This window comes from Triturus cristatus, chromosome 4_1 (genome assembly GCF_964204655.1).
Source record: "Triturus cristatus chromosome 4_1, aTriCri1.1, whole genome shotgun sequence".
NCBI lineage: Eukaryota > Metazoa > Chordata > Amphibia > Caudata > Salamandridae > Triturus > Triturus cristatus.
In genome coordinates this window covers 462,737,868-462,762,927 of record NC_140585.1, presented here as the reverse complement: position 1 = coordinate 462,762,927, position 25,060 = coordinate 462,737,868, and the positions used below count along the sequence as shown (strand labels likewise).

General features: G+C 39.2%; 1 protein-coding gene across 20 annotated transcripts in view; it reads left to right on the top strand.

Annotated features, from left to right (window-relative positions):
* EPS8 (EGFR pathway substrate 8, signaling adaptor) overlaps positions 1–25,060 on the top strand; it is an 861,544-nt gene that overhangs the window by 529,842 nt on the left and 306,642 nt on the right. For all 20 annotated transcript variants that reach the window (XM_085652654.1, XM_085652642.1, XM_085652660.1 and 17 more), the window contains one exon: positions 12,977–13,044. In XM_085652654.1, coding sequence (XP_085508780.1) covers positions 12,977–13,044 — 68 coding nt within the window. The remainder of the gene's footprint in view (positions 1–12,976; positions 13,045–25,060) is intronic.

Sequence of the window (25,060 nt, the reverse complement as noted above, 5' to 3'; positions counted from 1 at the left end):
ACCCCCTGCTCTGCCAAGGCAACTTCATGTCAGCTTTGGATCTGAAAGACGTGTACTTTTATATCCTGATCAACCCAGCACATCATCAGTACTTTCCCTTTGTGGTAAGTGGCCAACATTAATAGTTCACTGTGTTACCTTTTGGAGTCACTAGAGCTCCAATAGTGCCAGCAGTCGTAGCAGCACACCTGCGCTGAAATGCCATTCATGTCTTTTCAGACGACTCACTGGTAAAGAGCAGCATCAAGTGACAATGTCCAGCACATACTCAAGAAGTTGTCTTGCTTCATAACCTAAGTTCACAATCATTGCATAAAAATTGCCTCTACAATCACAGCAGATTCAGCCTTTCCTCGGTTAGTCCTCAGTGCAGTCACTGGCAAGGCATGTTCCAACCACCAGAGGGTGTTGGCATTGCAACAGCTGTTGCCTCTTTTTCAGACATGTTGTCCAATTATCATCTGGACTTTCAGGAAAGTGTTAGAAGGAATGGCCTCCTACATAGCAGTTGTACCCTATGCCAGATTTTACATACGTTCCCTACAGGAATACCTTGCAAGGTAGTGGGTGTAAGCATAAGGGCATTAAGAGGATCTATTGTTGATAGCATCCATGGTTCTGCATTCTCGGCTTTTGAACAAGAGCCTGTTGTTTATTAAGCCCTTTCTAGACCCCATTCTGCAAGTAACCATCACCACTGATGCCTCTTTCATTGGGTGGGGAGCTCATCTCTGAGTGTTCAAGGTACAGGGCCTATGGCATCCCTCAGTACTAGGGGTGTCGCATAAACTACCTGGAGCTCCAAGCCATCAGACTAGCCCTCAGTGTTCCTCCCGCTCATACTGCAGAAGACCGCATTACTGAATGCAAACGACGACTGTCATGTTCTACATTCAGAAGCAGGGTTGCTCTCTGCAGTAGCGCAATGCATTGGACAATCTGCAACAACATGTACGTGCTAGCTGAACATTTTATGGGATTGGAGAACATCTCCGAGGAACTGCAGAACATATCAACAAGTTCATGAATGGGAACTCAAGCTAGAAGTCCTTTACAAGTATTTCCAACGGTAGAGGACTGCAAAACTAGACAAACTGTTTCAGAACTTTTCCTTCAGAGAACCAGCGGAGAATGAGACCGGCACCAAAACAAGCTATGTTGAATTGCCAGTTGCAGTGAACTTGCTAGTTTCCACCTCCTAAACAATTTTGACTTCCAGAAAAGTTCCCAAGCCCGAATGAAGAGTGACTTCACAGAGGACAACATCAAACCGCATACGACTGCTGACTAGTCCTTCCTAGGGACGGATTTCAGACTTCACCTGCTTAGAGCTTTTTGCCATTGACGATGACCATTGCAGATTTCCTGCCGGAGCCAAGACTCTCAATGAAGGCCCATGCTTGTCCAGACTGCCACTGTCAATCCCTCCTTCGAACCCAACCTGCATCCCCACCCGATGAGGACTTTTTTCTAGAAAGTCTTCTAAGTCAGAAGGTAAATGTTTCACCGAGACAAACCTTGTCTCTTTACCCAACCAGCAGAAGCTCAGAGTAAACATTAACTTTTGATTTGGACCCAGTGTAGCACAACCAGATAACCTTGATAGACGCTTTGCACTTTCTGGGACTATTTTGACTTAAAACTTCTGAAAAGTCATATCTCCGGTTTCCTACATTTGATTTTCGTTGTTTTGGTGTCTATTTGCTTATTTCATTTTACTGTGGGATTTTTCAGTTTTGGTACTGGTAAATGCTTTACACGTTTCTCCTATGTTAAGCTGTGCTAGAGCTACCAAGGGTTATGCTCAGTTTTAAATTATTGAGACCTAACTGTATCTGGTACATAATTGTGACATTATAACTGGTGTGGACTGCCCTTCCCACCAACTAATAATCCACTTTCTCACACATTGTTACTATTTGATTAAGGAGATGTTCCCCACTTATTTTTGTGCTGTAAATTACCTTTGTCACTCCAAGTTGAGGACTGCATTTAAAACATAGATAAATGAATGGTATAAGGAAATCTTCATCTCAATAATGAACCAGATAAAATGTAAATACCAAACTGCACAAAAATTGGATCTTTAACACATATCTCATAAAGTGTGGTTGGCTTTTGTTTGTGTCCGTCAAAGGAACAGGTGTAAAAGCTGAAGTACTACACCTGTTTCAAATTAAACAGATTGACCTTGCAAGACCAGACATAAGGTGAGAAGGGTGCTGTGATGGCGAGGAAAATCATTCTCCACCTATTGTGGATATTTCCCAAGGACTCTGTTTACTAGGAGGACCATTAAAGGAGCCGTGTAAGACAAGAGAGATCAACCATCCTTACCAAGGATACGAAGGCGAACTTCTGATGCCTACTGAAGAAGGGGCTTAATAAATTTAGATGCTGGATGGGGGCTTCATTAGCTTATGTTACTTGTTGCAAACACCTTTCTGCTTCTCTAAGATAAATAATTATTATGCTACTTTTTTGTTCGTTTATAATGTTACTTGCACAGTTATCTATAAGGAATTGTTGCCCAACCAGGCTGAGAGGCGTTAATGATCTCCTAGATATGAAGGGTATGACGATACAATAGGTCTTGGAGTAGTGCAAATGTCCTGCCAACCTGAAGTATTTTATTGAGAAAGAGAGTAAGTGAATCTGAAAAGCAAGTTATGCTAAGAGTAGTTTCATTTGGCTGGCTCTGCTCAGTGACTGAAGTAGACAGAAATAGTTTGATTAAAGATAGCCCTTTACCAGTGCTTGAAATGGGAAAACTAAACCAGAGTACCTGCTTGTTTCTGCGAAGTGCCGCTACTCTCCAATTAAATGTATTACGTCAATCTTGAAAAGTGCTGGTACTCTCCCTCTCAAAATAAAAAAGTGCTGGTACTCAGTACCGGGCAGTACCGGCCCATTTAAAGCACTGCCCTTCACACTGTCCCAGACAATTAGATTTTTTTGTTATTTATTTATGATCATATACACATTTTGCCCACTCGCCTTCCTGAAACAGTGTAACTAATGTTTACTATGAGATCATCTTTTAACTTATTTTAGCTATGAAATAATGTGATCTTTCCAATAGACGATCCACCTGTTTTACCACTCTTGGCACATTACTTTTGTGCAGCAGAAAGGACTGTCACCCGCCCTCCCACCCCCTCTTTTTTCCTATGAATATGCTGAATTTATACAGTGTGGGGCTGCACCAATTACTCTTTCATTCCATCGCAGCAGTTCACCCCTCCCCTTAACTCTTCTTTACACTTTCTTTAATTGCCTCCTGGTACATACAAGAACCCCCACTGTGCACATATGCCTGTGATTCCTATGGTGAAGCTATTTTCATCGTTTTGTTAGAGCTATCAATCAATACTAGCTGGGCTACCTCGAGCTCCAATGCATACGATTTTTGTATCTTCAAAGACAGTGTTCAAACACTACAATTTAAACTCCAGTGGTTTTTTTTCGTGCAATGTTTTTTTTCAGCAAAATTACTTACGACTGATCTTTCCTAATAGAGTTTTCACTTCTTAAATTATTTATTGGCAATACTGTTTATTTGTCATAAAAGAGCACCAGTTGTATCAGTTGTATTTACACGCGTAATAGCCCAGCACTGATGGTGTTTTTGGTAGACTAGACATGCAGTAGATTCTTAATGTACTTGTCTTTTAGGAGCAGATGGAATGTACTTCTTGAGATCATCATCGAAACAAAAGAAAGGTAGTTTACTGCTTTTCTTGGGTGGAGTGCTGTGTTACTTCTTTCCAAAGTACAAATGGTCATAAACAATATCCTAGGAGTACATTGAAATATTTCGAAGACCTGGCCTGGCCAAAAGATTGCTGTTTGTAACAGGGTTACTGATCTCCATTTTCTGCCATGGTTGTCATTGATTTTGTAAGGATTGTCTCCAGACCAAGAGTAAACAAGGTACATTGCCGTTATCAATATAAACACACTTGTTTATCGTTACTGTGGTAAATCTGGCTGCAAGCTATCAGGACAATCGTAAGTTACTCGGCCCCAATTGTAACAACCATATTTTAATTCTAATGTCCTTTTCTGCCCTGTCCTGCAAACCCCCAAACTGGAAACTGGTTCCTCCCTTTAGGGGCATCGAAGTAGAGCAGTCGGAGGTGCTGTGGGCTACTGACTCCGCAACACAACCAATAACACTCATTAAATAGATGTACAGTTAGTGCATTTTCTTTGAAAAGGAAATCTATTGATTCGCAATAGGCCTAGTGCGACCATCTCCTAAGTGGTGTATCTGACAGATGTCACTTGGTTGGCCTCTTCCTGGCTCTTCAATGCTAGACTAAATACTACACGCCAAATTAGAATATCCACAAGATGAGAGGTGGAAAAATAAATGGAGACCCCCTCTGAAGGGCCTCAAAGTACAGGGGCACACACTAAAGAAAGGTCACAGCCGCCAAATAATCCCTCAAATGGAAAGTTAACCCCTCTATACCAAACGTATCCTTAACAGTTTGCTCATCAGCAGGCTACCACCCTTAAAAACACAATATCTATATATATGTCTAAAACAGTCATGTGGTATGAAAGGCAGGCTTACTGGCTTTATCAAAGAGTGTTACCTTACATTCAGGTATCATAAATAGACGTTCACATAAATCCAAATTCAAGGATGTTACATATGATATGCATCAGTTTGGACTTTCTCTATTATCAAACAATATCTTTGGCCTTTGACATAAGTAATAGTAAACCATTCCAAATCAGTGCACTTTTCAATGCTAGCCTATTTTCTAAAATTTAAATACCTCTGAGATCCTAGAAATTCAATGGGTACAGGCTCTAAAAAAGGCACGGCAAACAGTCAGCTCTTGTGCTTTAATCAATAGAAAGTTTCTTGTGGGGTCATACATCCATTGTCCTGGGTGACGTAGGGTGTTGCATTTTAAACTTGATTAGGGAATTCTATTGCCCCCTGCTGCACCCAAAAACAAACTATGCCTGTTTGGCGGTGGTCATGTCCTCCGTGTGGCACTGCAAGTACAATATACACATTTTATAAGTGCAGCAAGGTATTAGGGAGTGCTCTCACAACCCAGGTAAATTTAAAAAATCTATTTTCTTTCGTTTTTACGCCTTGTAAGTACTCCTGTTCTTCTGTGAAGCATCCAAGCAGAGACTGGCCTTGTCCCCTCTCTCCTTGAGACCTGTCTCCCTTCCGTCAGACCGAGCAGCCTGGTGCTTTCACTGCTTCCGCCTGATGACCAGGATTTCCCGCAGGTTCCCCAGCTCTTTTAGGCACAGGCTTCCTAGAGTAAATTTTGACAGTGCCACCTGCAGCTCTGGCAACCTATCAGTGTGTGAGTAGGCCATGCTTCAGTGGTCTCTTCAGTTTAAGTTCTACTTGTCTTCAGTGGGATGATATTTATAGGGTTATTTCGCTCCTTCTTCCTGGCGGTGAGCTCCAGCAACCAAGATAGTTCCTGTGGAGTTTTGATCTTGATGGGCGTTTTAAAATCCTTTTACAGCCCCTCTTGGCACTGATGATTCTTCCTTTTATCACCTGCCCTTCTTTCCTGGTTCATGTTAGTTTCCTGATTTCGGGTCTTCGTGGAGCAGCACCCCACAGTCCAGAAATAGACCACTCCACCTGCCTGCACTTCCCACCACTCAGGCCTTCAGCCACTTGCAGGGGGCTGTGCATCCAGCAGTACTCTGGTGCATCCCCACTGGGGTACCAACAGCAGCACTAGCTCACACATTTCCAAGGGAAGCCCTTTCCTTGAAGGTCCTTAGTTTGAGGTGGAAGCTTACCCTCTGTTCTCAAGAGGAGGGTGGTGAGCAGGTGCTAGGCAGAGTCTCCAGTGAAAGACTAGAGTGTCCCTCCACTCCAGACAGTCACCCATGCTGAGGATCTGTGTCCTAACTCTTATGTGGTTTCGCTTTTCTCAAAAGCTCTGCCCTTGTGTAGGGGTTTAAAACTGTTGGTGGAGAGTTCTACAACATTGTACTACTTACCATATCTTGAGATGCCAATTCACCCCTCCACACCTTTGTGACACTTCCTGAGAGCTGCTTCTTGTCACTGGAGAACATCCTGCCCAGACTTGTCAGAGAGTGGCACATACTACTCTAGGGCAATGTCTTCTATGCCTCTTCATCTCCCAGTAGAAGGCTAATCTAACAGGTTGGCTCATTGCTCATCGAGAGGTTTTGACCTGCTAGTTGGCCAACAGAGGAATTACCTTGGCTCAGCAGGGCAGCTCAAAACCCGATTTCCATTTTGGCTGGCTCTGGGACACTTATTCAATATCTAAGGTACAAATACAGACAAAACTGACTCTTTGTATGAGTATGGGTAGAATTTATGAAATGTCATGCCAGTAAATTTTCTTCATTGTGACAATAAAAAGTTGCGATTTACGCACATTTTATCCAAAGTGTATCTTATCAAAGAGAGCCTTATTTTGGGTGACACTTCATCACGGAAACCTACTCACGGCAGAGGTCCTAAAACCAGGAGGTCAAAAAATAAAAGCTTGCTTTTATACAGTGCAGAACCCCTTATTACTGTACACATTTATTAGGTTATCTGGTGCACCAATTAACTTTGACGATGGACGATTACAAATTTACTGTCTAAAAATTGTTCTCCTGTAGCCTTTTTCACTTCTAAAGTTCCTCTCTCTCTGACAAAACAGAGCAAGTCAAAATGAGTTAATTATTTGGAACTGGATTAATATTTTTTTTGGGGGGGGTTACCCAGAGACATACGCCTTGGATGAACTTTATTTTTTGTTTCGTAGGCCTAGTTAGATGCCTGGATGAGACTGAAGCAATTAAATGGGTCATCTGTAGCAGGTTTGAGGATTTTGCAATCGATCACTACCTTGAATTTGAAGATTCGAAGGAGTAATAGTGTAGTAGGTGCGGTGACAGTGAAAGCAGTATTTACCATTTTCACAGAAACTGTGTTTGATAGGAAGATAATAGAAGAAAATCATGTTCCTGAAATATGTAGATAGAAAAATATATTTTCAAAGATTAATTTCCCAATCCTATGCATTACCATAATTGCATGTAAGTGTCAGTGTCAGTGAAAGGAATGATTTTCAAGGGAAAATATCTTCATTGAATGGAAAAGGGAACCCTAAGCCTATAAGTCTAAAATGTAGAATAGGTGAAAAAGTGTTCCATTGTTTCCCATTTTCAAACTGGAGCAGAGAAAGAAAAGTCTGTTTTTGGAAATGTATTTTGAATGATAAGTACACATGTACCATTTTTATTTTAACATGGCTGTAATGAACCATGCACTGGTCTTTACTTGATAAAGCAAACCTATTGATTCGCTCATAGCTCATAGTATTGATAATGGAAATAGAGTATGCTGAAGAGGTAACTACCATGCCTGTTTGTAAGATAAGACCCCAAACAGGCAGTGCAAAGCTGGAGTCCTTGCCTTTATCAGTTAGCTAATCACTACCGAACAATGGCAGAGATAGGATTCTGGTTTGACACTGATATTGGCTTGAAACTGATAAAATGTTAAGTGAGGTTGGATCAAAAGAGTAGCTTTTCTTGTCCTGTTTTTTTAAAATTTTTGGTACCTGAAGTTTTGCCTTTCAGAATGCACATTCAGGAGTACAGTCCCCCAGAATGCAAATTAGAAAATGGGAAGAGATGAACAATTCATGCCTTACTTACAGGGGAATTATTTCCTAAACTATAAACTTGAGCAGGAAGTTGTCCATCCAAAAAATGCACTGCCACCCAATTTACAAACTCCCAGGCCGCCTGGTAAATACAACATTTACGTACGGGTTGCACCACAATTCCATTGGGAACCACAAACTAGCACTATCAGGTATGCTTCCTGCCTCTGATGCCATGTGTCCTGCAACACACACACAGCCTCGATACGAATTCTTCTGCCTTGCACAAAAACAACGTCTTGTTCCACACAGCCTTCATGTTCAGTCAGTCAGCCTGTTTTACCTAACTTGCACTTAGCCCAGAACTTGCAAGGTTAACCTCTTGAACTTTCACAGCTCAAAGACAGAACAAGCATGGGCACAGCCAATGGGCATGGAGTTGGACACCAGTCATTTAACTTTGCAGATGCTTGCTTTGTGTTGTTTTGTTATGTAGAATGTATGGTGCAGCGTATCACCTGTGAGGGTATACAAGCGATGGAGCATAGATCTGGAGGGGCTCCTAGTTGGCTTTCTCAAGGCTTTTGCGAAACCTTATTGTTTAAAGAGCTGCTGGGCCTTTGTTATTATATTAAAAACAAACAAAATTGGCTGAAAGTAAAAACATTTGCCTCAAAATACCGAGCACACATTGCCATATTAATCCTTGGATATATATATATATATATATATACATACATACATACATATACACTCTTTCCACATGCATGGCATGTTTGTTCATTTTTGTTGTTAGTTGTAGTGCGTACTAGATTGTTTTGTGTTAGGGTGTTTTTGATCTAGGGTTTCTTTTAAGACTTGCAGTGTGCTGTGTTCCAATCTGTTTTGTATAAACCATTTCAGTGCAAAATGTGATGCATGCTAGGTATTCCAAGATGTTAATTTATTCAGTTTATCGATATGTTACTCACTGGTGACGTTACAATCAGAGATTGCATTGAAAATCATTTTTTTTGTTAACCTTAATGCGGTTCGATGATTGTACACATATCTTTCCAAGACAGTTACTTCAGTAATTAGGGAGGGGGGAGTTAAACAAAAAGCTGGCTTGACTTTACCCAACTCCCATGGGATTGTTTGCTCTCCTCTGCAGGAAAATCGGATGTGCCACCAGACTCAAGAACGTACATTTGATTTGTTCTGGGTAAATCCATTCAACAGATTTTGAGAAACTTGCTTAACAAAAAGTAGTCGGTGAACCTTGACTGGTTAACAAGTTAGAGATGGCTTGGACCATTAGTCTGCGAACTCAGACTCCCGGGTCCGCTGCTGATCAAAATACAAAAATAGACGAGCATTGGCAAAGCCAGTAGGTCTCGGCAATCCAAGAGCTATTGGCATTGTGAATGACTTTTAGCTATGTGTTATGAAGAGGTGTGGATGTGTGTGGTGGATTTATGTGGATTTGGATTGGATTGTTTATTGTGTGGTGTGGAATTGTGTGGAGTTATGCGTAGTGGAATTATGTTGCGCAACGGAAATATGTGGATAGCAATTATGTGGTTTGGAGTGTACTGGGATTATGTGGAGTAGGATTGTGTGTCATGCAGTGTAATTATGTAGATTGCCATTTGTGGAGTGGTATGTAGTAGAGTTTAATTATGTGGTGTGCTGTTACATTTTGGGACATGATATGGAATTATGTGGTGTGGATTGTAAACGTGTGGAGTTTATTTGTGTGGCGTTGCACTGTGTGGCGTTTTGTGAAATGAAAGAAATCAACATTTGCTGTGAGGTCTCGTCCTTGAGAGACAGCAGTTGCATCATGCCTTTAAAATGGAACCACCCCACATCTCAGTGCACTGCCCACTAGTGAATGTCTTGGCATGGCAGCAGAATAATTCATATGCTGATTCATGGTGATGGTGCCCTGTTCAACAGCACATAACCCATGCAGGCTGGGTCACAGTAGCCACGGCGAGGAGGAGTAAAGTCCTGAGGGTTTTGTTGCTGTGTACTAGAGTAACCTTCCCCTACTTTACAGGGGAAGTCTAGTGGTTGCTAACTGGAACAGTAGCTTCACATGCTCTATCCTCCCAGGTCAACAAAGGGAGCATTGCTGGTGAAAGTTTTTATCGGGACAATTCTTAAACGCAAAAAAGACTGTGCCGAATAGGATACAAATCTACAATCAAAGCAGACCTATTAGGCAACACAAAACAAAAGATTTCGGCACAACAAACGTTATAGCCTGCAATGCCCCAAAAATGATTTTTTTAACCGAAAAGCGCAGCACGCTTTTGTCACAAGTTAAAGCTAGCACATAGATACAAAAGCTAGGGCTTGCAAAATGTTTGTTTAATGATGATGTGTGTGTTTTTATCCATATGTATTAAGGTAAAATGCATCATTCCGAGAGTTCTACTAATGGTTCAGTTTAAACTTGCATTAAGAATCCCTGGCAGGATTGCCAAGAAAACAAATTAGCAAACTTAAGTTAAAAGCACAAACATCTAGCTGCTTTTAGATGTAAAAAATAATGCGAATTTGTAATTATGGTTCTGATAGGACATTTTATATACAATTAAAGTTACTGTCACCCATTCAAAAGTATTATTCATTTTATCAACCTAGGAATGATGAGACTGGTCAACCCTGCTGGGCTTCATACCATTGTCCTGCAAATCATACACATATCTCAACAGCAAGCATTTAAGTCGCATGTATGTTATTTTTTTTGCATAGGGCATTAATCACCCCGGTACACCTGCATCCCTGTAAGTTACCTTAGAAAGTATAAGTGATCTATAAAACTTGGTGGTTGAATTGCACCCAGTTGGCTATTTGACAAGATCAGACTGCGTTTCATATTGATCACATCCGAGTTTGCTTTAAATTTCTCGCCCAGGTCTAGCTAGAATTCGCTATAACACCTAAATGTATTTTTTTAAACTCTTCAATTAACTTAGGAAAATTACAACTAAAGTAAAGTTATGGTTCCAAGTAAAACCTAAAAAACACTGAAATTAACTAGTTAATATTAGCTCTGCTAAACATAACTCCAACTATAGCTATGCAAACTTTCATTTGTACACCAAATACAGTGTTTATGGCCTCTTTTACCTTGCTTTACAAATGGTACCTGTTTTTGGATAAATATATTTTTTACAAATGCGCACACATGCAGACACACACAAACACACACACACAGAGAGCCGAATTATGACTTTGGTGGTGTGGCGTCAGGTCTCGCCCTGCACCGCACCGCCAACACCGTCGTCAGACCGCCCGCCAGATTAGGAGTTTCTTCTTTTCTGGTGGGCTGGTTTTTGGCGTTCCATCTGGGGTGCCTCAGAAAATTAGCACCGCAAGAGGAATGAAAAAAACAGTTCCTGCACGGCAGGGACTGAAAAGACCATGCCATGCAGGAACTGGAAACATGTGTGCCCCCCTGTGTGCGCCACCACTTTGTTTCCTCTCCTCCGTGGTGGTTCCTTGGCGGCTGCGGCAGGGCTGTGGCGGTCTCACCGCCTGATACATAATAGGGCGGTCGGAAAACCGCCACAACTGTGCCCCCACAAGTCATGGACCGCCATATTCGTAATCAGCCCCAGAGTATATATGTAGGTATGTAAGTAGGTGTGCATAGTAATTTCCTAGTTATTAGCATTGTTGAGTGTGTGGAAGGACCGTGACTCATTCTTGAGTGAGCTGTGATGCCTCCCTCAGCTATATCTATATATCTATTTTACCAAAACTAGGATGAAAAGAGTTAAATGTATGCAGAAAGGTAAAACCACTTTAAATAGGCATGGTGACTACTAGGAGAGTTGCCTTCATGTGTGAAGTAGTTTTAATAAGGAATCTGCACGGCTGTAAACAGTGTTTTGATCATTCAAGTTTTGCCCCACTGATGTAATAAAACTGTAATTTGACTTTTGCAATAATAAATGTGTCAGTATGGTTTTATCAGTCAAGTTACTTCGAGTAATGTGTTATTGGACCACATTTGTTTTTACTTCCATGGTGTATACACACCAGTAAAAATATGGCGCCATCAGTTTTTGATTTTACTAATCAACACAGGATCAAATATTTATCAGTACAGACAAATGTGTTATGACAGCAATAGAGCAACTGACTTGAGAAAACATTAATTAATGCCTCACGGCTTCCATTCTAGTACCACTTTGTAGATGAAAACATATTGAGGAATACTTTCAAGGCCTAGTTATTGGAATTTTATCTCAGTGCACTGATTTAACCCCTTATCTTCTGGTGTGGTTAAACACCTTGATTTATAACCACTACACATGAAAAACCAACATAGCATTTCCCATATATATAGCCCCACCCAGTGGAATATGCGATTTATTACCATTAGTAAGAGGGGAGGGAACGTGACCCATTCTACACTTAACATCTCGTAAGTCAAAGCCCTCCTCCCATAATCAGTGACAGTCATAAATCGCATATTACACTCATTGCATAGGTTTTATTTCACTGTGGGTACTTCTGATATAGGAGACACACATAAGGGAGAGAAGCCGTGCATGAATTTTGTGTTTTATTTGTCTAGCGGTGAAACATATTTTCCGGATCCTTAACCGTTAGCACAGGCTAGGAGCTGGCTAGTTTGGGGCCAAGAAGTTCAGCTGTTATGCTTAGAAATATATTGTCTATAAAAGAGAGTTTTATTTATACTCCAGCTGCGAGTCACGAAGATGAATGAAAATGCCTCCTACTCGTGCTGGAGAGCGAGGAAATACTGCATTCTAAAATCAGCGAGGTAACAAAGGCTTAACTGAAACAAAATGCACCATAGGATTATTTGTCGTGTCATAAATGTAATTAAACTGTAAGGTTTTCTTCAGCAAGCATCGATCATTAGAATAATAACTTCCAGAGCGGGAGCTCGCAGAGCTCGAGACCTTCACAGCTTTAAAAGTCGTTTTCCAAATTCCAAGCACTTATGTAGTACGTCATGTCATGCCTGTTTCTTGCTCCTGTGAATCGTAGCAGTCTGTTAAACTGGTCAGTACACTAGATGCTGTCATGAAATGCTCTGCTTCCTAACACAGGACGGTCTATCCTATAGAAGCCGTGTACTGCTCCGTGCTGGGCGGGGCAAGGGGTCTCTCCATGCGAGCAGTGAGCAGTGAGCGACTGAACACTAGCACACTTTCCACTCCTGAATGGATGGTTTCGATCCACTTGGTTCAAGTAGCAAAAAAGCTGCTGGAAAGCAACTTTGCCATCCTTACCCTTGTCCTCAGTATGATCCGTACAGAATGGGTGTTGTTTCATACCAGCACACTTTAATTACTGTTTTCTTTTTACAGAGCAGAGAAAGCATTATGCACGTGACAGCGTCATCAGCATATCGGAGACCTCCCAATATCACGTGGAAGTAAGATTTACATTATCTTTTTTCAAATACAAATACAAAAAAAAATATGAGGTTGAGCAAGATATTGATTGTTGGTTAGCTGATGCCTCATTCTAACTTTCAAATCGTGTTTAAACATCTACCTTTGTCGAATGTATTTTGTAGTGAACTTGCAGAACAGGCAAAGAAACGCCACCAAATACTGGAGGAGAGAATGATTTTCTATTCTAACTCCAGCCCTCAAATGGTGGGAGGAAGAGTTTGAGCCCTGATATATTTTCAGCTAACCAAGTGTAACAAGCATTGGCACAATCAATAGGTCTCGCCTATGCAAGATTGATTAGCTTTGGTGAAGCTGTACCACAGTGCAGCTGCTGGGCAGCATAGTTGAACTAATTGAAAAAAAAGTGCTAAGACACGGTCAACGTTGGCCGCATCAAAGTTTTTTTTTTTTCTCTCAACCATGCTGCACAGCTCTGTGCTGCTGTACAACATAACAAAAAAATGCAACATTGACAAGGCTATAAATCTTGCATAAGTGGGACTTATTGGATTTGTCAATGTTTTGGGTGTGGGTGGGATAGGGCAAGCAACAACAAGTGTTAGGGTGGGCTCAAGCAATAACAGGTAGGAGGCGGTTGGTATCATGTGGCAAGTAACAGGGGTGGTGGGCCCAGGAAGGAGCAATGGACAAGCAATGGTGTGGAAGGGGCACGGGGCAAACAAAAACAATGGACAAGCGCCAATGGGAGTAGAGGGTGAAGCAACAACGGAGAAAGCAATGACGTTGAGGGCATACAACAATTGGCAAGCTATGACAAAGGAGAGGTGTAAGAGGGGAACAAGCAGCAAAATGATGACTGGGGAAGAAGAATGGAAAAAATTGACTTGAATCCCAGTGCGAGCAGCGGAAAGACGCTAATCAAAAAGAAGCAATTAGTACTTGGTCCATGCTTTATGGAAGGCAGAAACGAATGAAGAGAAAGTGAAACTAGCATGCACTGAGCAATCATGAGGTAGCAAATAACAGGGACAATAAAGCCAACGAATGGTAATCAATGTGTGCGCGTCAAACTCTTTTTAGTTAACAAAATGTCTCACAAGCGACTACACACGAGCGGTCTCAGGTGACGCATAGAAATGCAGACATTTGAGTATGCATGTGTGAAATGCATTTGCATGTGCAACAAGTTCAATAAAATTGGAAGCTAGTGAGCTTGAACAGAAGAAACACTGGCAGCACTCTGAAGTGAGCACTGACAAGTGAATCTGGAAAATGGTTGCTAAAGAAAATTAACCAATCCATTTTTCCATTGCATCTTTTTCTTTGCTGATTTTTTTCCCTGCCCTTTAGTGCAACGGGTGTGAAGTTTTTAGGTTGTGTGCATGCCTGATCCATGCGCCATACACATGCATAACATATTGGCTTTGCCAGTGCTTCTTCATATTAATTTTGCATGGCCTTGTGTTCAATATTTTAGAAATAATTCTACACTTGTTTCCTGTGCATGACTGTCCAGTAAATGTATCATTACAAGGGAGCAGGGGATGCAGAAGCTCTTCGTCTGTACAGACCGGTTCTTGGGTATTTTGAGTGACAAATTCAGCAGAGCTAAACAATTAATACATGTTGCGATGGATTGCAGAAAGCCTTGGTAGTGAAAGAGGAAGGAATTTAATTAAAGTCTGAAACCTATCAACTACCGTAACTTGTATTACTGTATCAAGTGAAGCAATTGCACTGGTTCACACTGAAATGTTTTTGGTCGAACATCCTTGTAACTAATTTGCCTGAAGCAGATGTCCTCAGATATGGAACTTGTTGTGCTGAGCTTAGAAGGCTGTCCTAAAATAACTGTAACATGGTCACCGATCTGCAAGCTGGGAAATAAGTGTTTACCCTCTGCAGAGGTTTTGCTGCCATGGTAAGATTTAGAACTAAACATTGTGCAACAACTTGGCTACAGATTGCGTGGTAGTATCGTTGCACTGCTCCAAATAACTCTCCCGTTCTCTGGGTGCTTTCACATTTGATTATCCTGCCACACAAGCAAATGATCCAAAGCATAAATTATGGTGACCCTAGGCACATGGTACAATGTTTGTCTTAGGAATTCTGAAGGAAGACACAGAAAAGTAGTGCATAAATAATTGTTAGCCCAGACAAAATCGTTTGCTATTGACTGTTTGTGCCAATAGGTGAGGTTGTATTTGATACTGGGCATGTTTGTTTCTTCTAGGTTAGTTTGTTGTCTTTAGGATTAAGATTAGGATACAGGTTCTATTATGGTTTGGTGTTCATGTTCTTCCAACGTCATGCTTGTTTGCTAAGGTATCTTATTAAACCAGTTCAGCTTTGCTTCCCCATGGTATGTTAAAGCAGGCATACTGCGTCTGTGCTGCTGTTGTACAACCTGTATATGGGTGACCTCCAAGTAGTGCAGCGGCAGATAGATAATCCTCCCCTTAGGCTTGGCGATGAGACTGCCTACCCTCCATTATGATGATGGCTTGGTGTTATTACATTAAGCCAACATTGGACTGCCGTGCTCACTGTCCAAGTTTGCAGATTATTAAGAGGACGCTTGTCTAAGGATTAACCTCCACAAGCCAAGTTAGTGCCCCTTTTGCAACAAGAACATCTTCATAAGCTGTATTTCAACAGTATAATGTTGAGAAAGTCTCTGAATATCCCCATTTGGGATTCATATTGGCTGCAAAGATGGTTTGGTCCCAAAACTGGAATGCAAAGACCTCTTTGGCTGGAGAGCAGTGCACTCTTCGTCTCGGCTTAAATATGAGTACGGGGCTGGAGCATTTCACCATTCGTCATAGCTCAGTGAACCAATGGTGCACCATCTGTGGTCTCCAGAGAGATAGGTACATGGACACTGTGGATTTGTTGTTGTTCAGTAGAGTGTTCAACTTCCAACTTCAAGAACTAACTGCGATTTCAAAGCTTACGTCTCAAACTGAAATGTGTCCTCCAGTAAGTTATGGTATATCTTTGACATGCCTACTGCAGAAGATGGTAGACTTATGATTCATATTCGTTCAAGCGAGGTTTGGCGCAGATTTGCACAAAGCAGTGAAGCTGGCTTAAGCGTCTGGGCTAGGTATTTTATGGAAGGTCAACAGAACTTACTTACTACTATTTAAACCATTATTACGAAGTTGCTGAAGTGAATCATCATTGCTGGCAATGGTGGCCTAAAACCTTTTACAGTGGAGATACTGAACTACCAAGCCCACATGAACATATGCAACTGGATGACACAAGATTGTTGTTGCTGGTCTCATGTAGCCGATGTTTGCAACAACTTGTGATTAGTATGGACTTTTGTAAGAAAATGGTATCTGTCATTTGTATGACAGTTGTGGCAACTGAGCTCTCCATGTCTTGATAAAGTGCCTTTGGCTAAAAGTATTCAGAACTAAATATTTGAACGACTTGCTAGTCACTGATCATATTGGTAGCACAGATGCAAATATTTGTTACTGTTTTATGCTACTCTTAAAAAACACCTTGCGTTTATTAAAGACGCAACTAATAGAGGTAATGCTGTCAGGAAACAGCATTTACAAATCAGTCATTACCAGACATCCATTACAATGCATATGCCTTTATCACTCATTTGCCTTTACCACGCATGTGTTTACAATGCAAATGTAAGTATTTTGCAGATAAGTATTTCGCACCTATATTCATTATTTCCTTGTAGAGGAATGTGGCTGTCCAGGTATTTAGCATTTAAAGGTAATTATTACATAAACAGATAGCCACATTTTGGCCCAACTGACACATTTTGGCAAACAAGGCTTGCTCATGCTATCAGTCTGTCTTTGATTGATATATGTGTGTGTGTGTGTGTATATATATATATATATATGAAACACCACACTTTTCTCTTCAGAAAGTATACACGGACGCCAAGGAGATTTGCAGTTTTAAAGCTGGTTTAATGGACTGCACACACAACGCGTTTCAGCTTTCGCCTTGTTCACGCTGAGCGTGAACAAGGCGAAAGCTGAAACGCGTTGTGTGTGCAGTCCATTAAACCAGCTTTAAAACTGCAAATCTCCTTGGCGTCCGTGTATACTTTCTGAAGAGAAAAGTGTGGTGTTTCATAATTGGGGCTGCCGATTACCCCAACACGGACCGTCCTGTTAGACAGCCTTCATCATTATCGGGATTGTTTGTTGATATATATATATATATATATATATATATATATATATATATATATATATATACACACACACAATACATAATTCACTGTACTGAGATACCACCACAAAAAACAATAATGAAAAATCTCGCATAGTTTTTTTTAATCTCTTTATTCAATTTTTTGGTAACTGAATAAATACAGCAATACAGCCTTGATGCCTCCAGTGAATACAGCACTACAGCCAACACGTGTTTCACGCACATTTGTGCTTCTTCAGGGCCGTTAGAGACAAAAATTATATATCAAAATACATCACCTAAATCTTAACAAAATCACGTCAAGTTAACAAAATAAAACATAATGTTCTTTACACATAGAAATGAAACTTTAATTGCATATACACCTAGAAGCAGAGAAATTCTTTATGTGCAATTCATATACAAAGAACCTTAAATCACAAAATTAATTAAAAATGCATTACGTACATATCTTAATATCATACTTGTACTTTGCACTTAATAAATTCTTATTCAAATTCTTTTCTTTCCTATCAGATTAACTAGAACTTACAATAAGGTAGATATTTACCTATTGAGTCACTCTGTTATTTCCTCATCAGTCTTCTCTCTTATTCAAACAAGTGTCTCTGCGTAATAAACACTCAAAAGCAAATAGACACAGAAGGACAATTTAATGAAAATGATGGTCTCTAGAAAGTCTATAATATTATTATTTAGTAGTCTTACTAAAGTTTAACCCATACTACCCTATTTAAACTAAATGATTGTCGTAAACAAACCCGCAAGATATTGTGTAATTTTAATAACATTGAGTAATTCCCTATGGAGAAATGTAGATGAAAATCAATGTAACCCACAAAATTCGTATGATTTGTAAGTTTTGTTTTTTTGTGAACTTTTTAGACACTTCACTTGAGATTCTCACCTGTAACGGAATCATATAGATTCACTTTTTCAAATATCCATTTCAACAGTCACTGGTCAAAGAGATTAAATAATAACTTAAATCATTGTGATTACCATAGTGAAGTTCTGCAACAATTGAGAGGTCATTCCAATTATGAAAAAGTGCCAAAGTCCCAGTGGGAAAAGTCAAGAAATCAGATTAAAAAGAAACTCAGACATTATTTGGACAAACAATTACTATATAGAGAGAAGCTCGATTATCTTTGGGTGGAGAATTACAAAATCTCCATTATTTATTTCTTACCCAAGATACATAAAAGTGGAAGAATTCCTCCTTCCCGGCCAATAACCTCAGCTGTTGGAAGCATAACGGAACACATCACAGAATATGTTGATATGTATTTGGCACGTTTTGTTAAAACCTTACCGTCATATATAAAAGGCACCAAAGATTTCCTAAGACAAGTTAGGGACATTAATTGGGATGATGATATGTTTATGGTGACAATGGATATGAATAGTTTATACACTAGCATTCCACATGACAAAGGTTTTGAAGCAGTAAAATACTTCCTCAATTCAAAATCAGCTAGTCACTTGCAACACTCTAATATTATTTTGGAAATGGTGGAGCTAGCACTTAATAACAACTTTTTTCTAAATAGAAAGGACCTTTTTCACCAAATAAAAGGGACTGCCATGGATTCCAGATTTACTCCTTCGAATGCAAATCTATTCATTGGCCAATGTGAGAGAAGTTAGGAAACACTAAAAACATTCCACGCTTATCTGAATAATAATCAATATAATGTCACTCTCACCTTGGAGTATAGTAAAAACTGCACTTTCTTTTTGGATTTAGAAGTGTACGTAACCAATGGTCATTTGGAGTCTAAACTACATCGGAAGCCCAAATCGGCAAATTCCATCCTACATGCTGAGTCAGGATATTTAAAGAGACAGATTGATAATGTCCCTTTTAAGGAATTCTTACGTGCTAAGTGTCATTGTGGGGAATCCAGTGAGTATGTGAAGGTAGCTGAAGACATTGTACTAATATTTAGAAGATGTGGATACAATTTGGAAATAATTGGAAGAGCGAAGAGAAGAGCTCATAAGGTTACAAGAGATGAACTGTTGAAAGACAAGTTAACACTCACACCGGTAGTTAAGGCAATAGAAGAGTGTATAATACCTTACGAAAACAATGGGATGTCCTCATGCTAGCTATGGACATCAGTAAAATCTTACCTGCAAAACCGATTATATTATAGAAGAAGGCACTGATGTTAAGATATTTACTAAGCCCTAGTGACACTTTTAAGTTTGAGGTTCTGGGTACGGCATCGGGAATGGATAACTCTGACACAAATACCCTTCCTATAAGGTCATATAGGTGCAATAATTATATTTGCTGTAAACATGTAATAGACAAAGCCAAAACATTTTTTGACAGTAAATACTGCTAGAAATATGAAATTTCTTCCTTTATTAATTGTAACACCAGTAGCTGTGTATATGCCCTGACATGTATCTATGGTAAAATGTACATAGGATCAACAGTAAGAATACTTGCAATTAGGTGGATGCAACATCTGTGAGCCATAAAGAATTGTGGTACAAAATATCCTATGGCTATACATTTTCGTGATGTTCATAGAATTACAGACATAGGAGGCATACACTTCATGGGACTGGAACATGTAACACTCGACCGAAGAGGTGGGGATCTTGAGAAAAAGATTACAATACGGGAAATATTTTGAATCAACAAATTGCGAACAGTAGAATTTGGAATAAACATAGATAGGGATTTGCTCACAGTAATTTAAGAATTATCCTCTGGGATTAAATCCAAATGAAAGAATGCCGACAGGAATTATGATCAATAGAGGTTTCGATATAATGATCTAAAATTATTTAGCAATATCAAAGTTCCAGCAATCCCTCTTTGGAGAAGTATTAGATCATTACCAGACCTCAAGAAATCATAAAAATGTTACTAAAACTGCAGGTCTAGTGACTTAAATAATCTACTCGACCGATTTGTAATGCTCTTGACCCATAAACTAGTTTAAAATGACATGACCGAGGCAAGTATTTTTGATTCATTGAGCTGCCATTTTCTTCATGATCACATATGAGAGCAACTGCAAATGTGTGAGTTCAGCATGTCTGCTGAACAAAAAACTCTTTTGTGTGATTTAATGAATAGACTAAATGTTTTTTTCCTATATAATACAAATCTAGCCACATATAAGATACACATGACCCCTGACTTGTCTCTTAGTTCATTAACAGCATTGTCATTAGGGCAGGGGCAGGGATGTTTCTCATATCATTTTTAAAAACTACATAACTGAAGTATGAAGTGGTAGCACACTGTCATTTGTAATCAGCAGCTTTTACATTGAAATGGCCACAAACCTTCCCACTGACATGCAGCTTTACTGATAAAACTATTTAGTGTACAAACAATAATGTTTGGAAATAGTTTCTGCAAATATGTGTCATTTGTACATCACCAAGTAAAGTGTTCCGGTTTGTTTTACTCCTATTTAACTCTTTATTTGCATCACACTTCTTAATTACAAAAAAAATTGCTTTGGTAATTAGATATATTTTTAAATATTTGTAATATTAATTAACAGGCTATTTATATAAATGTTATGTGTTAGAGAAAAATAACTGACAGCTTCAGATAGCTCACTTGACAAAAACCTCTAACTCTAGTAAGAGAGAGAAAAATAAACGTCATATTCCAAGCAGCAATTGACCTCTTTCCTTGAACAGACAGCAAATGTGTCAAGATAAAAACAAGATTTAATGGTATCTTTATTGCTCATTCACTTTCTGAATTAACAGAACACCTGTTCCTTTCCAGCCTAAGTTTAGATGGGCGTAGGTGCTAAAATGAGTTCCACCGCATTACATTTTACTCTCAATTATGAGTGGTCAGTAGATTTTTCGAGGCATAATTACATCTGCTTTATGGTAACTTGTATTAATATTTTGACAGTACATTATTAATAGATCTACAAATCAATAATACGATTAATTCAACAAGCCTAATCCTGACTCCCTATGGTTAAACAAGGTGTGTCGTGAAGTTTCTTTTACCACTGATAGCGATATTCCATGATAGCTTAGGGGGTGATATGGTGTGACCGAATAAGAATGGCTGGGTATAAGGTTTGATTCCCGGTGGGGATATAAATACACTTGAAGAAAATTGAAAATTGAACACACAAAAATTAACAAATCCATTATGTTGGGTTTCTTTTCAATTTTATGAATTTCATAAGGAGGCCTTGGGACATTTATATTAGCACCACCTGTTCTAAAAGGAGCAAATGCAAGTTTATAGGTAAAATAAGTGAAATAATCCCGACAATATGAGTCCTCACAATGATTTTAGAAAAATAAGGTTGTTCTGTCAATTACAAACACACAACGGAGGATAAGAAAAAGAACAGCTTTATGACATAAAAGTCTCCAGCAGCACATGGGCAACTCTGTGAAGCAATTTATTTAGAACATTGAAGGGTTGAGCCTCTTTCCAGAGTGTGAGAAATCAAAATTCAAGTTAATATGTTTTGAGTAGAATATTTCTGAACTACGGGAGTAAACATATAGAATATTGGAGTAATAATGAACCAATATAAGGGTTGAGTTTAAGCTACATATATTGCTTAACATATATTTTGTTTGTGATGAAGGGTTATGTAAACGGGTACCGACAGAGAAAAAGAGAAGCTTGGCGCGTGAACAGGTGCAAACAAATAAAGTGAGACCGAATATAAATAGAGTAGCGGGGTGTGTATTTACAGATGCTCTTTTAAACCGGATGTGAAGACGAAAGTAGGGAGAGTGGGCGTTAGGCGGATTTTAAATACACTCCGGTTGGGACTTTACTCCAACTACAGTTGGGACATTGATTAAAGAGGGTGGATGTTTTTCATTCGATTTTCATGATGAAGTTCTCAGTCCTTAAAAGATGTAGAAAGCGGGACATAGGGACATATGATTTTAAAGGGATGTCTAGTTATGTGTAGCACCGTCACTTCGCTGGCTATAACACACGTAACACTGCAATTCGACTGATTTATTGCCTTAGTTATTTGTCCCATTGTTAAATACTTGGGTAACGGGCACAGCTATAACTTACTTACCAATAAAAAGACTGAAGTTAGATTTGATTTGAGAAATCTCCCCCCCCAAACAGTTTAGGATCTGATAAATCGCAAAGTATAAAAAAAAAAAAAGTTTTCAATTAACTTTGAAATCTTAGGTTTTAAGTGTGACTATGAATCACATTTGATTTATTCACACACATACCGGTATCAAGGGTAATTCAAGGTTTTTATCTAATCTCTTTAACCGGTGACAGCTGAAATGGATTTTTGCAAGAGTGAAGCTATACGATTCCGCTACAGATGAGAATCTCAAGTGAAGTGTCTAAATAGTTTACAAAGAACAGAACTTACAACTCATACGGATTTCAAGGGGTGAAATGGTTTTCATCTATATTTCTCACTAGGGAATTACTCCAATTTATAAACATTTAGCATTATCTTGTGGGTATGTTTACGACAAACATTTAGTTTAAATATGTTAGTATGGGTTAAACCTTAGTAAGACTACTAAATAATAATATTATAGACTGTATAGAGACCATCGTTTCCATTACATTGTCCTTCTGAATTCATTTCCTTTAGAGTGTTTATTACGCAGAGACACTTGATTGAATAAGGTTGAGGAGAGAAGACTGATGAGGAAATAACAAATACAGTGACTCAATAGGTAAATATCTACCTTATCGTAATTTCTAGTAAATCTGATAGGAAAGAAAATAATTTGAATACGATTTTATTAAGTGCAAAGTACAAGAATGATATTAAGATTTTTATGTAATGCATTTTTAATTAATTTTATGATTTAAGGTTCTTTGTATACGAACTGTACATAAATAATTTCTCTGCATCTACGTGTATACATAAGAAGTTTAATTTCTGTGTGATGAACATTATGCATTATCATTTTGTTAAATTAATGTGATTTTGTTAACATTTAGGTGATGAATTTTGATATATGATTTTTGTGTCTAACAGCCGCGAAGAAGCGCAAATGTGCGTGAAACATGTGTTTGCTGTAGTGCTGTATTCACTGAGGCATCAAGTCTGTTTTGCTGTATTTATTCAGTCATCAACAGAAAGAATAAAGACAGAGATAAAAGACAACGCAAGATTTTTGATTATTGTTTTTTGTGGTGGTATCTCATTACAGTGATTTATGTATTGTATTACCATACTGGTGGGGACCAGTAACTGAGACATATAGCATCGGGCAACATTCCTATTACCCAAAAAGGAACTGTTAATAAATAAATATATATAAAAACAAAATTGCGCCCCTGCAATGCACTGCTTATGACCTCACATATTAAATCACTCATTACATGGTCATTGACATGACTGATGCCTTCTCAAATGACATCACTGATTACATCATCCACAGAATCTGACGCACCCACTCACACCCCAGTATAACCTTTCATACACCCACTCCACCTTCCACACTACCATTCTCAAAACCATTGCCACACCTATCCCGGTGGAATTAGTCCGGGTGTTGATACCACTGCCTCTGAATCTTTCAATTACATCAAGACTTAGTCCTAGATCGTTAGTTGATTACCCAGTTGGGGAAGCACAAAGTCACACAGCAACAAAATAGAAGTACTTTTCAAGGAAAGATTCAGTGGTTGGTAATGTAAAAAAGGTTGATTGGCCTAAAGTTTTACAAGATTTACAACCATATGTATATTTTTCAGGGAACAAAACACAGTAGTAAGCACTATGGCAAAGAGGGTCATTCTGGATGCAATTTCAGTATGCTGCTAATTTTATAGAGCACAGAGCTCTGAACACTAGCCTGTCAAGGTGGTGCACCCTGTATTGGACAAGAAATCAGGAAAATGTTTAAATGGGGGGCACAGTAGGGTCATTGTAAAACATGGTGAAATAGATGGTCTACCAAAAAACATAGGTAAATAACCTCAGCAGACCAAACCTTTATTTTTAAGAATAAAAAGATGTCTGGCAGCCTAGATAGCCCAGCTTCCATCTAATATCTATAAATGTCCTGTGCCAGTCACACAGCCTACTGAGTAGAGGGCAGTGATGGGCATTGTAAGTTTGGAATAATATTTGCTTTGCTCCACACATGCCAACTCTTACACTAAACATGGAGCAAAACTACATTCCACTCTCTGACTCTAGCTCCAAGGCTGGTAGTCCACTATCAACAGGCTTGGTAGGAGAACACCCATGTCAAATAGGTTTGAGATACTAGAAGTTGAAGGGGTATCACTCACTCACTGAATGCTAAAAGAAAAGGACTAAGCCACTGGAGGGAACCAGCAAAAGGGTACTTGTGGGCCTCTAGCTTTGCCTCCTGAGACATCCTAGCAGCAGGTCAAAAACAAGACTCCCACAGTGTGCCTCAATAGAAAAGTTGTTTAGATCTATCTTTAGGGACATAATGGTGAAGTTCAAGGTGTTAGAAAAATCGGAAGGCAACAGAGACTGCTTGCTTCAAATTTGATTAAAAAAGCTAGATAACCTTGCAGAACCACGGATGTGAAGGACGAGATGCATGCATCCCAAAAGACTACAAATAGATACATGCATGCCATTTCTAGATTATAGGCTAGTTAGTGGAGAAGTAATACTTGGTGGGTTAGAAGTTATTGAGGACCAAGTAAGAAGAAATAGTGTAGGTATTGTGAATGTGCATGAATCTTAAACTGGTAAATATAGCAAGGCATTTATGATTACATTGTTGAAAAGCAACGCTGTTAGCAAAGTTAATTCAGTCGACTTGGAATGTGAAATGCATTGGGTCTATAGAGATCCATTTAAACTCAGTCTAAACAGG